This window comes from Spea bombifrons, chromosome 4, assembly GCF_027358695.1.
Source record: "Spea bombifrons isolate aSpeBom1 chromosome 4, aSpeBom1.2.pri, whole genome shotgun sequence".
NCBI classification, from domain to species: Eukaryota; Metazoa; Chordata; class Amphibia; order Anura; family Pelobatidae; genus Spea; species Spea bombifrons.
The window spans coordinates 72,919,180-72,932,024 of record NC_071090.1 but is presented as its reverse complement, the minus strand read 5'-3'; the positions used below and the strand labels follow the sequence as shown (position 1 = coordinate 72,932,024).

At 38.0% G+C, this 12,845-nt stretch overlaps 1 protein-coding gene across 1 annotated transcript; it reads left to right on the top strand.

Moving 5' to 3' along the window:
* Positions 1-536: 536 nt before the first annotated feature.
* CRABP1 (cellular retinoic acid binding protein 1) lies at positions 537-8,640 on the top strand. The gene is made up of 4 exons (XM_053464319.1): positions 537-720; positions 1,861-2,039; positions 3,994-4,107; positions 7,199-8,640. The coding sequence occupies exons 1-4, from the start codon at positions 651-653 to the stop codon at positions 7,247-7,249; spliced, it is 414 nt and encodes a 137-aa protein (XP_053320294.1). The 5' UTR covers positions 537-650; the 3' UTR covers positions 7,250-8,640.
* Positions 8,641-12,845: the final 4,205 nt, after the last annotated feature.

Here is a 12,845-nt window from a genome sequence, read left to right as displayed (position 1 = left end):
TTGCAGGGATGTGGGGTGCCTATTGTCTGCTCTAAAAGGTTAGAGAACAGAAAATGTATATCTTTGTATGTTCCTCTCTGCAGACAGAAATGGTATATGTTAATACAATGGGGGAATTTAGTATGAATAAGGCAGGCATAAAGTTTGAGATTTTTACAATAGAAAAAAAATGGACAGACTAGATGGTTCAAATGGTTTTCATCTGCCGTCAAATGTATATATATATATATATATATATATATTTATATATATATATATATATATATTTATATATGCTCTCAACCAATTATCAGCTGCCAAGTACCAAGCAGCAATATTTACTAGTGCTCTGTGATTCCACAATCAATAAACCTGAGAAGATGACGTGGTTGCTAAGATGAAATGTTACACAGTTTGTAGTTTGAATCTGCCCAAGTGAGGTGGTTAGATTCCAAATAAAAATCTGACATTCGAGGAGGGGGGCAATGGAGGGGACAGAAGGAGGGGCATCAACTCTCTCCTCTATCAAGATGAGACAGATGAGAGAATACGACAGGACTCATTTAGGCGTCTGCCTGGAATCAGAGCGTCCGCTCAGGGTGAACCTGCCTGTGTCCCTGCTATTTCTGCTTTGATTCTCGTTAACATCTTCCGTGGAATTAGCAGACGCCATGCCAGATTTTGCAGGAATTTGGAAAATGAAAAGCAGTGAGAATTTTGATGAACTTCTAAAAGCTCTTGGTAAGTCGGGCAAATAATTTTAATTACATAGCACCTGAGCATGTGATTGCATCATTGTATGTCATAATTGTTACAGGAGCAAAGGGTATGTATCAATACATGAACGATACATATGATAGATAGATAGATAGATAGATAGATAGATAGATAGATAGATAGATAGATAGATGCATGACACATTTAATCAATGAGATATTAATTTTAGTCTGTATAATATGAAATATTATGGAATATACATTCTATAACATGAATATTACACAATATTATAGAAACACAGGATCCCCCTTTGTGTTGTAATCATTATGAACCCATAATTAGAAAATGATTCTCAAATGGGGAGTCTTACACATTTGTTTAAAGTAAAGACAATATATGATAGTTCATAGCATTATGGCTATACCTACGAGGATTTAATACAAAAAAAGCGCAAATGTGTAACATGCTAGAGAATATAAAAAGGGTGTTGCAAATAAGTCTCAACTGTTGAAAAAGCTATAAGATTCGTTTGGAACACAGAGCTATACAAAACTATGTGGAAGCAAAGATAGCTTCAGCTTTTAAGAGTCGGATATTTAGCCATAGTGAACAATGTGAAAAGGGACTGGCATGACCACACTGATGCCCAGTCCTGGAAAAACATGGTAACAGAGATCAGAACACAATACAGGAAGGGTATGGAATGAGAACATGCCAGGTGCAGAGGACCAACAATGTGAGATACAAGGAGGAACAGACACAGCTTTTAAGAAATGCTGGAGCTGATTATTGCTAGGATAATACACCGACCCAAGAAGCTTGCATGGGAGGTGCAAGAGTTGTAATATTAAAAGTATAAAGAAAAAAGATATATATAAGTAACTGTAAACAGATCTGCTGATGAGAAACAGTGAGAATGATTTATGGTCTTTAAGGCCCAGACTGTGATGATGATATACATCATTTTTGGTAATTTGTGGTATTCCTAAACATACAGTACAGTTCTTTCTGTTAATTATATCTTTGGCAGTAGATATTTGCTTACTAATGGAAATAACTGATATATCATCAAGTAACAATGCTGTTGAAAAGCAAATTCTGGCTACAGAAGAAGGCACATTAGGATGAAACTGGAATTACGCTAACCTTGTCATATCTGTTCAGGAGTAAATGCTATGCTCAGAAAGGTAGCAGTAGCTGCGGCTTCTAAACCCCACGTCGAGATTCGTCAAAATGGAGATCAGTTCTACATCAAGACATCCACCACAGTTCGGACAACAGAAATCCGTTTCACTGTAGGGGAAGAGTTTGAAGAAGAGACTGTAGACGGTAGGAAATGCAAGGTAAATTTGCTTCTAATCTACAATAATTCAGGGCTAGTTTGTAAAACCAGGTATACAGACAATCACTAATATGTATCAAATATCAGATAAGTATTCTGTATGGCACAGAATACGTGAAAGAAACAGGGGAGGCAAGGATTATTTGGAGTAGGTGTGGACACCTGTAACACCAACTCTGTTGATATCCTATAAAAATCCCGAAAAACGTGACATCAAGGCACGTTCCTACTTTGCCTAATCGTGTACTCTGCAGATTTTACCTGGAGGCTCAAGAAATCAGATTACCTGCAGGTCTGCATATTTAATATGTACGGCAGTAAGAAATGCTTGATCCTGTACATTCCCTGCCAAGATTTATACATCTGCTGTGTTAGTAATGCGATTTACTACTGTCATGCACAAATGTGTACCAGCAAACATGATTATCTCGCACATAAAGTAATAGCACTATATATTCATTAAACGAACACAGATAAATATTAGTTACTTACATGGCAACCTTCCAGGAATCAATAACCCTGGTAACTGCTCCAAGTACATACAAAAGACAAGGGAGTTGTTGCATGCCAGGGGACACGCAACCATCTTCAGGATATTCAGCATGAAAAAGCATGCATTATGGAGGGCTAACCTGGCTTCCTCAGAGTATAAACGTTTTACTAAACATTGTTAAATAATATAGATGAAATAATATAATACTCACGTCACTTAGTAAGTATTATGCATAGGAAGAAACAGAGAGCTTTGCTTCACATTACTAGGAGCACTAGAGAACTGTTCAGCAGGCTAGTATGCCGATGGCTCAGAAGGGTTCAGATAAACATATTGACTGCCAGGGTTATATATATATATATATATATATATATAAAACTGATTCTAATGCGAAATGGGAAACGTGGTCTTAGCCCTGTAGTAATCCCTGCTGATTGGGGCATTACATTACTTGCTAGGGTGATAAGACTTTTTTTTAGGCTTTGTACCAAAATCACTTTTTTAGCCCCAATAATGTACATAGTGGACGGTCTATAACCAAGCTACAAAAATGCTTATACACACCTCAAGAGTGGTGAACAAATACAGCATAAATTGAGAGTTGTGTAGATTTGTAATTTGTGTAGCGGTGTAATGCTTCAGTGCATTAACGTAATATATATATTGGTAGCAGTCCTCCATTAATGTGACACACGCATTAGGAGCTACATCAGTGAATTAATATTACATACATGAGTGCATTAATGTAACACGCATTAATAGCAGGATGAGCGCATCATTTGGATGAAGTACAAGGGCAAGTACATTAGATTAATAGATTGAGCACATGTGGGTTACGGTGCTGAGAATGTTCCTCCGGCTGTCATTTAGAACGTGAATTAGTTTTATGATCACGGCACAGACATTACACACTCCAGTCATTTTACCATTTATTAATCCTGACACTGCACTGCATGACCATTTGATTTATATGGCTTCCTCCTGACTGTTCTCTGATCCAATCCAAGGCACACAAAGGCACGAAGGTATTATCTGAGCCCCCAGGCCGCAACACTCGGGGAGGGGTGGGCACATAATGCATCATTTATTAAGCCCAGAAAACCCCTAGAGGGTATATAAATGGGGAACCCTTTCAACCTCAATGTGCCATAACCACAGAACTAATATACCAAATCACCTTTTATATAGGTACCATTACTTTTTGTACAATCATGCATAAAATTGTACCTTTTTTTTTTTTAGGAAACTGCATATTATGCTAAATTAATTCTAAATTACATGTGCATATTATACTCAGGCATTTACAGTAGTAAAGTTACTTTAAAAAAATAGATCATCATTTATCATATTTTTTCTTATTTGAATCAGAAAATTACAGAAATGTGTAATGTTCTCATTTTAACTATACCTCTTTCTTGCAGCTTATGGCTTATGTTTCCCAATATCATTTTTTCTTCCATAGAGTTCGCCTGTTTGGGAGAAGGAAAATAAGATCTACTGTAAGCAGACACTTGTGGAGGGAACAGGCCCCAGGACATACTGGACCCGGGAACTGCTGGGAGATGAGCTCATTCTGGTGAGGCATCTTATTGATTTCCCAAATTGGCCCATCAATCAAGGGCATGTGCCTGCTAAACTGTTTCAGTCTGCTACTGTGTGTGCATGTATGCCAATGGATTAAAGAAGTTAACTACACTTTATAATACAAAAGTAAAAAAAAAGAAATCAAAACAAAATTTTACAATATACCACATTTACTGAAATCAGTAACTAATGTTTCAGACCTGGGACCCTCATTGTTGGAACCTATGACATTAACAGGACACCAGTATTAAGAGCGCAAATACATATGTAGCCAGTGACAATGTGTCAACAAATTATTCATCAGTGCATCAGGGGCCATAAGAGCTTGAGAGCCCTTAGATATGTGCTTTCAGTAGAGCTGAAAGAGGCTCAACCTTCAGAGAAGTTTCTCTGATGGCCTGGAGAAATTTGTGTCTACAGAGAGACAGAGGACCATAGGTTGCAGAACTGGAATATGCTCCTAAACGACTACCCTGGAATATGTTCCTAAGCTACCGAGAAACTAACCGAAGGTAACACACTTGTAGCTCAATGGCATTCTGAACAGGGATTGTCCTACAAAAATGACAGATATGTACTTGACCTTTTGGTCTAATGGTACATATTTCTAAACTCAATTTCCTATTACTAAAAGCCTCACATCATGTTAAAGTGTAATTCTCATCAGTGTGTATATCACTGGTTTTGTACGTTTGCTCTGCTGAATTAGTGCACCCAGTGCAGTCTTACACCTCTGTGACCATTTGTGGCAAAGAGTTCATTAAATCACATGCCTGCATTTGCACTCAGGATATTAATGCTTCTCATTAGTATTTACTTCATAAATGACCAGACAGCCAGGTCATCAAGAACATCACATTAACACAAGGAGGTCTTTGTTGACTGACCAAACACTCATTAACATTATCCACACACAAATAGGTCATTGTTTTTGTGCTCATTAAAAAAACCTTTTCCTTTCAAAAATTACCTTGATTATCTTTTTTACCCTTCTCACAAAAGTTATTCAAAAAAACTATTTGTGTTCCTCTAAACCTTCCATGTCAGGCAGCAATCCGATGTTAAACCAGGAATCTTGATAATGTCATTAATGAGGAGAATGGGTTCTTTCTCCAGTTGTAATAGATAAAATGAATACATTTGTTTCACACACACTGTTATTATTTTTGGTTTAAAGATAATAAATATAAGGCAGGTCCTTCTAAAGAACAACAAAACCGTATGGGCTTTAAATAATATAAATAAAATAACATTATAAGAATAGAAACATATAATCTAATAGCAGATAAGGACCATTTGGCCAGACAACACATTTATTCCTGCTTTAAACACTCAAACCTTACTCAGTACTTGGTCTCGTCTTAGATTCAGGATAGCCATATGCCAAAATGTTATGCATGTTAATGTTCCCTTTTTGTGTTAAATCTCTGTCTTCTGCTAGGAGGCTGATCCACTTATCCATCACCCTCTCAGTAAAGTAAAAACTTCCTTACATTTCATCAAAATACCTAATCCCTGATATAAAACTAGTTTTTCTGCTCCTTCTTAAAACTATTTTTATACTTACATAAAACAGAATGCTGTCATGCACGTGCCCCAACATTTAAAACGGTAAATGATGGATAGCTGGGTTTCAGTAGTTATAGTTAGAGGAGTGACTCGCATCAAGGCATAACAAAGACCTATTAATAGCCATTTATTTAATTGCATAAGGAATCTGCACGATGAATAACATTGTATAAATATGTGCAAAGCCGATATAAAGAGCTCTGCAGTGACCTGCTCATTCACAGAAATGTACAAAGAACAATTGACTGGAAGAGCAAAGATTTCAAATACAACAAAGGAAGGGGTTCTTTACAGTAAGAACAATAAAATTATGGAATTCACTGCCAAGAGAGGTGGTATTATCAAATGCAATGGATGCCTTTAAAAAGGGTCTGGTTTTTTTTTTTAGAATAGCAGAACATACAGGTGGGTTAATTTGGGTTTTTTTTGGATCAAAAGCAGAAAGAATAAGAAAGAATAGGTAGAATGGCTGAATTTAGGATGGACTTAGGTCTTTTTTCAACCTAAATTACTATGCTACTATTTTATTTCATTTACGCAATTTAAAACGATACTCCAGCCATCATATGAACTTTAATGTGTATGGTAGCCTAGTGTCTCTATGATTTGGAATCCCTTGTCTTTGAATCTTTGTCCTGCGACTCCCAAAGCTCTCAAATAGTCTTTGGGATGCCACATGCTAGCTAAGGATCATGAAAAGTACAGTTTAGCAACAGTTGGAATACTTCCTGTTGGGTATCACTCTTTTGGGATATCCTGACATATTCTACAACATTATATTTATTATACCTGTGGGTAAGCACAATTTCAGCAAAATATTAGAAACTATATTAATGTGAATATCACTTCCATCTGTTCTAAAAAGTGAGAACACTTTCTCTTATGTCTTACAGTTTTTGCCCCATAGCAGGTTCCCTACTTTAACAATACGACTCCATACGGTGGAATAACTACAGTATTAGCCATTGTAATTAAACATGTATTTGTACACAATATCCTGTCAACCTGACAGTCTTAGGGATCAGATTATGATAATATAACCTATTATCTATGATATTTTTTTACATCATAGAAAGAGCAGAAAGAACAATTTTTATTATTGTAGAAAAATAATCTAAAAAATGCATTGCATCAACTAGAATTCATTTAACATCTAATATTTGGGCTTTGCAAGGTGTTTTATGACTTCATGATTTCACTTTGGGATGACAGCAACTAAATCACTAAAACCCACACTAACCATATACATTTTAATGTATTTCTCAGTACCAACGTGGGATTTGATGATCTAGGCACCTCATTTTATTTCCTATTAGTAAGTTAGCATTTAAAACCCTTAGTACTTTCCACAACTGTTTCCAAATCCATGCTCGCATATTAAGAAAATTACATTACAAACAGACATCTAACTGCATTTAATGGCTTAATAAAAAAACATATCCGCCATGTATACCTCATGTCATAATAAATGTTTGTTTACACTCCTGCAAAATAACGCATCTTGTGTGTTGCAGACATTTGGAGCTGATGATGTGGTCTGTACAAGAATATACGTGAGGGCATGAAGCAAAAGCTCATCCAGACACAAAAAAAGGAATTATGGTTTCCTCCAGTAATTTAGGGATTATCTTCCTGTCACACCGACCTACTCGTTGTATGTTTTAGGATAAAGAAAAATACCGGTACTTCCATTCTCTAGTGATCAGACTGCAGTCTTTAAAAATGTTGTCTCTGTAATAATAGGATGTTGACTCATGTTCTGACAATTTTGGGAAACAGCAATGAAGTTTTTCTCTACACTCTTGACAGCTCATCAGCTTCTGCATTGTATAATGGTGCTATGGATCAATGTGTGCATTAATACTGCAAGGCACTGCTTTGTATTATAAGGCCAGTGAATATGTTTCCTGCCAAGGACTGACATTTTCCAAGTTGTCTGATACTGGTATATAAAGTATACGTAGATATCCGTAGTTCTTTTTCAAAGGCCAAAATAACCTAAAGACAACAGACACCAGATAAGACCTTCTTGAGGCATCTAAATGAGTTCCTTTATTTAGTAAACCCGATTGTATGAGAAGCAGTATATAGACCCCAAGACCCCATACTAATGAGAGCATTGCCATCTTCTGAAATCATATGAGTTTTAAGAGCTTAGCCAGAGCATATGTCTTTTTAACAATTCCATTAAAAATGGTAACCTTTTTAAGATCTTCACATACTCTTGAGGTCCGTAAACTGTTTAGCGATTCTTGCAACCTAAAACTTACATTGAAGTTTGCATTCATTAAAAAAAAGTAATTCTGAAGCCTCTCAGACATGAAGCGGAACAAAGATACAGGAAAACGATTTTGTTGGTTCATTAAAATATTATTCAAATTTTTAATAAATCAACTTTATTTTATACAGTTCTAAGATCCTTAGTGGGAGTAATGGAAATAAAATTAATTCTTCAAATAAGCAATTTCATGACTAATATAAGTTAGTTTTTATGCAATGGGTATATAGCCTCAAATAGAAGTATCAGACAACTTAATTCACATATAGAACAGGATACTTTACTTAGAGTATGTTGTCCTTGGGAAGACAGAGTCTTGAATTAATGTAAAGCAGATGAATTGGTGAATATGATGAAGTGAAGACATCACAGATCAGTGAATAAAGAATTGCGATCAGGGCTGTGAATTTTGCTTATCAGGTTGACAAAAGGCTTAAATGATCATGGAGTATGTTACCGTTATACTTGACCCACCTGTCAGAACCAAGGTTTCATTTAATACACAGTTTGCCTTTTATCCTCTCTGTAACAGAAAGATCTTGAGATCACAGCAAGATGCCAACAATGTCAAAATCCATTCCTTGCAGAAAGTTATTTGTATTGTGTACCGTGCCTTTGATTGGTGAATCATTTCCATGACATGTACTTTGTGTTTCAATAAAGTTATTTCAATATAAATCCTTTTTTGATCAGTGGTAACCAGTGATACAAAAGTGGAGTAAGTAGTATCACTTGCAAATATAGCTTTTGCAGTAACTTCGGGTGTGATAATCAATAAAATCAGGATGGTCTTTAACACATTGAAAAAGCTGCAGACGCCCTGAGCCCAAAGATTACTTTACTGACCCATTGAGGATGCAGCTTTGGGCCTTCGACAGCCATCACAGACTGGAGATACAAATCTGTGCTACCACCAGCACAGACTTATTCAGCACCAAGACGTGATGTTCTGTCCAAGCTCCAAGCAGCAGGTACACAATGGACAAATTATTTCTGGAGATTATTTCTGGGGACCCATGGAGAAGAAGCTTGCCCCAGGCTCTATTACATAAAAAGCCGACTCTGAGTAAAATTAGTGTCAATCGTAAGGTTGAAGCCATCTTACTTACATCCTTTGACATGTGTTTCATAAAAGCATTTTCTAATTGCTATGCAAACAACCCCCAGTCACTGGCCACTTTATTAGGTATACCTGTTCAGTTGCTTGTTAACACAATAGCTAATCAGCCAATCACATGGCAGCAACTCAATGGATTTAGGCATGCTGAAATTCAAACCGGGCAACAGAATGCGGAAGAAAGGGAATTTAAGCGACTTTAAACGTGGCATGGTTGTTGGTGCAAGACGGGGTGGCTGGAGTATTTCAGAAACTGCTGATCTACTGGGATTTTCACACACAGCCATCTCTAGGGTTTACAGAGAATGGTCCAAAATATCCAGTGAGCGGCAGTTGTGTGGACGAAAATTCCTTGTTGATGTCAGAGGAGAATGGGCAGACGGGTTCGAGATGACAGAAAGGCAACAGTAACTCAAATAACCACTCGTTACAACCAAGGTATGCAGAATACCATCCTTGAAGCAGATGGGCTACAGCAGCAGAAGACCACACCGGGTGCTACTCCTGTCAGCTAAGAACAGCTACAAATCGCACAGGCTCACCAAAAGTGGACAATGGAAGACTAGAAGAATGTTGCCTGGTCTGATGAGTCTCGATACCAGCTGAGACATTCAGATGGCAGGGTCAAACTTTGGGGTAAAAAAAATTCTGGATCCATGGATGGATCCATCCTGCCTTGTATCAACAGTTCAGGCTGGTGATGGTAGAGTAATGGTGTAGGGGACATTTTCTTGGCACACTTTGGGCCACATCCACAATATTAATATAAAGAGATACCCTATATTTTATCTCTGATCCTAAATCCTTTCAGATCCCGCAAAAAACTATAATTCAAAATGAGATATTATACCATCACGATAGTTAATCACAATATTATTTATTGTAAAAATACACAATCTACAAAATACCTATATAAGTCATGCAGTGCATAAGATAATACAGAAAATATATCTTCTAAACTTGTGAAAATGAATCAAGTCAAAAACAGTATATTATTGATTAGTTATCAAATATGAATCATTATCTTATGAGTCTAACACATACAAAATGATCTGTGTTCATAAGAGCCCCTACCTTTTCGTAATCAGTTTGCAAGTCTGAGATATGTAGTTCTGAGTTATTTAGAATCTTATTATACCAAACCAAGGAAGAGACACAATGGTCCTTTAATTCTTAGTACTCATCATTATCATCTTAAACACATTTAGTAAGTAACTTAACATGCTTTCTTTACGTGCCTAAAACTACTTAAATGCTAAAGAGCACACCATCCCCTCCTCCCTTCGAGATTTGTGCCAGTTTTGGCAGATAGAAGTTGCCAATCACTAGCATGAATCAACAAGATCATTTCCAAAGCACGTGCATGGGAGGTCTCATTCGAACAAACGCTGGACCTGGAATATAAGGTGACACTCAGGTATCATAGACATCTAAGTTCATATGATGGCTGGAGTGTACCTTCCATTGTATAATTTAATTTGCCATTAACCTGAATTTAGTAAAATGCTCCGAGTACCATCTGCTGGGTAAATTTGAGAATACAGCCAAAGCAGCTCTAGTATGAGAGAAACACACACTGCGTGCTTCTCAGAAGTATTACTAATTTGACATAGTTGATGTTTCAAACACTTCCTGTTGGGAACCCAGAAGTCCAGAATGCACGGTTCATTTTGGTGAAATAGTATATACTTTAGCCTTTGTGTTTTAAAATGAAGTTATTCGCAACAAGCAATTCTATTAAAAAACTTTTTTTTTTAAATTATGTTTTCAGAAGAGCAGCCTATGCAATGGCCTAACCAGCATGCACATTACATTGGTTACTGGATAGGAAGGATTGTTTTTAAAGATATGAAATTTGTACTTTATGAGTAACCTCATCATCACTTTTATTAGCTGGGTTTGCCATACCTGCAAATATTTTAGGTGTTCATATTGGCACATCTGTGAGGGGTGCATACTTCCCAACTTCTATCCTCGGCGAATCGGGATGCCTGGGGGACGGGGCTTGGGAGGTAGCGCTACTGCACACAATCCTGCGCATGCACAATATGAATTCTACAGTTCCCTAGACACAGTGGCGTCGGCAGGGGGGGCCAGAGGGGGCCATGGCCCCCCCAACATCATGCTGTGCCCCCCGGTGTGCCCCCCCAATTGAAACGCCGGCTTTTTTTTAATAGACCCGGAGGAGAGAAAGAGAGGCGCCGAGCGGTCGCTGAGGATTAAGTTCTCAGCAACCGTTCGGCGCCTCTCACTCTTCTCCGTGACCGCGAGGCCTCTGCCTTGGTCGCAGTGCCGGCATTTCAAGCCGAGCGCCGGTATATGTCGTCATATGCGGCGCCCGACAGTGAAGCCGCGCACACTGCAGAACCAGGGATACAGAGACCTCGCGATCTCACCGCTGGACAAGCCCAAGGTAAGTGAACTTCAAAGGGGGGGTAGAAAGTTAGGAGGGGGTTAGAGAGTCAGAAGAGGTAGATAGGAAGTGAGAAGGGGTAGATAGGTATAGATTGGGAGGGAGAGGGGATAGATAGGATAGATTGGGAGGGAGAGGGGGTAGATGGGATAGATATGATAGATAGGGATTTAGATGGGATAGATTGGGAGGGAGAGGGGGTAGATGAGATAGATAGGGAGGGAGAGGGGGTAGATGGGATAGATTGGGAGGGAGAGGGGGTAGATAGGATAGATTGGGAGGGAGAGGTGTTTATGGGACAAACTTGGCGTACGTTCAGCTGTTTGGGGACAAAGTTGACACAATATGTAATTTGGGTGCTGGTCGGGTTTTATGTGGGCAGTGTGGACACCAGGGTTGGCTTTGGGGTGTGTGACCAGTGATCTATGCCTGTAATTTAGGGTGTTTTATCTATACCTTTTAATGCAGAGTTTATATGTAATTTCCAATTGATATATACCTGCAAAGCTGGGTTTTGTGTCATTCTGTTCATCTGTATCGGCTATATTTCCATACATTATTTATGTTTACCTGCAAATATAGGATTCGTATGTCTTATTCAGTTGATCAATACCTGGAGTGCTGTTTCCATGTGTTGTTTATTTGATCTATACCTTCAGTGCTGAGTGTACATGTGATTTCCAGTTGATCTATACCTGCAATGCTGGGTTTGTGTGTTCTGTTGGTTTATAACTGCAATGCTATGTTTCCATACATTATTTATGTATACCTGCAAATACAAGTTTTTTTTTTTATATCTCATTTAGTTGCGTGTGCTGTTTCCATGTGTTGTTTATTTGATCTATACCTGAACTACAGGGTGTAAGTAAAAGAGCGGTATGGTTTAGTGAATGAGGGGATAAAGGGACTCTGGGGATGATTACAGGGGAGAGGACCTCTCAATGTCACGGTGCAGGAATGACTCTCACAGTCTTTCCCTGATCTGCAGTCAGTGTGGGAAATATTTCTTTTTTTTGTTGTGGTAGCGGAGGGAGTGATTGCATGCAAGGAAGCGTTGAGCGGGGCCCAAGGAAATGCTTGGATAGGGTCCAATTTTTTCACTATAAAATATATTGGCAGCAGGGGCAAATATTTATATATGTTTTGGCAGCAGGGGCTAATATTTATATATTGGCAACAGGGTCTAATATTAATATATATATTGGCTGCAAGGGCTAATATTAATATATATAGGAAGCAGGGACCAATACTATATATATCGGCAGCAGGGTCTAATATTAATATATATCGGCAGCAGGGTCCAATATTAATATATACCAGCAGCAGGGGCTAATATTAATATATATCGGCAGC

Excerpts from the sequence above, each read along its gene's own strand:
- CRABP1 (XM_053464319.1), top strand. The coding sequence starts at position 651 with ATGCCAGATTTTGCAGGAATTTGGAAAATGAAAAGCAGTGAGAATTTT. Across the intron at positions 721-1,860 it reads TGAACTTCTAAAAGCTCTTG|GAGTAAATGCTATGCTCAGA; the intron begins GTAAGTCGGGCA and ends ATATCTGTTCAG. Across the intron at positions 4,108-7,198 it reads TGGGAGATGAGCTCATTCTG|ACATTTGGAGCTGATGATGT; the intron begins GTGAGGCATCTT and ends TGTGTGTTGCAG.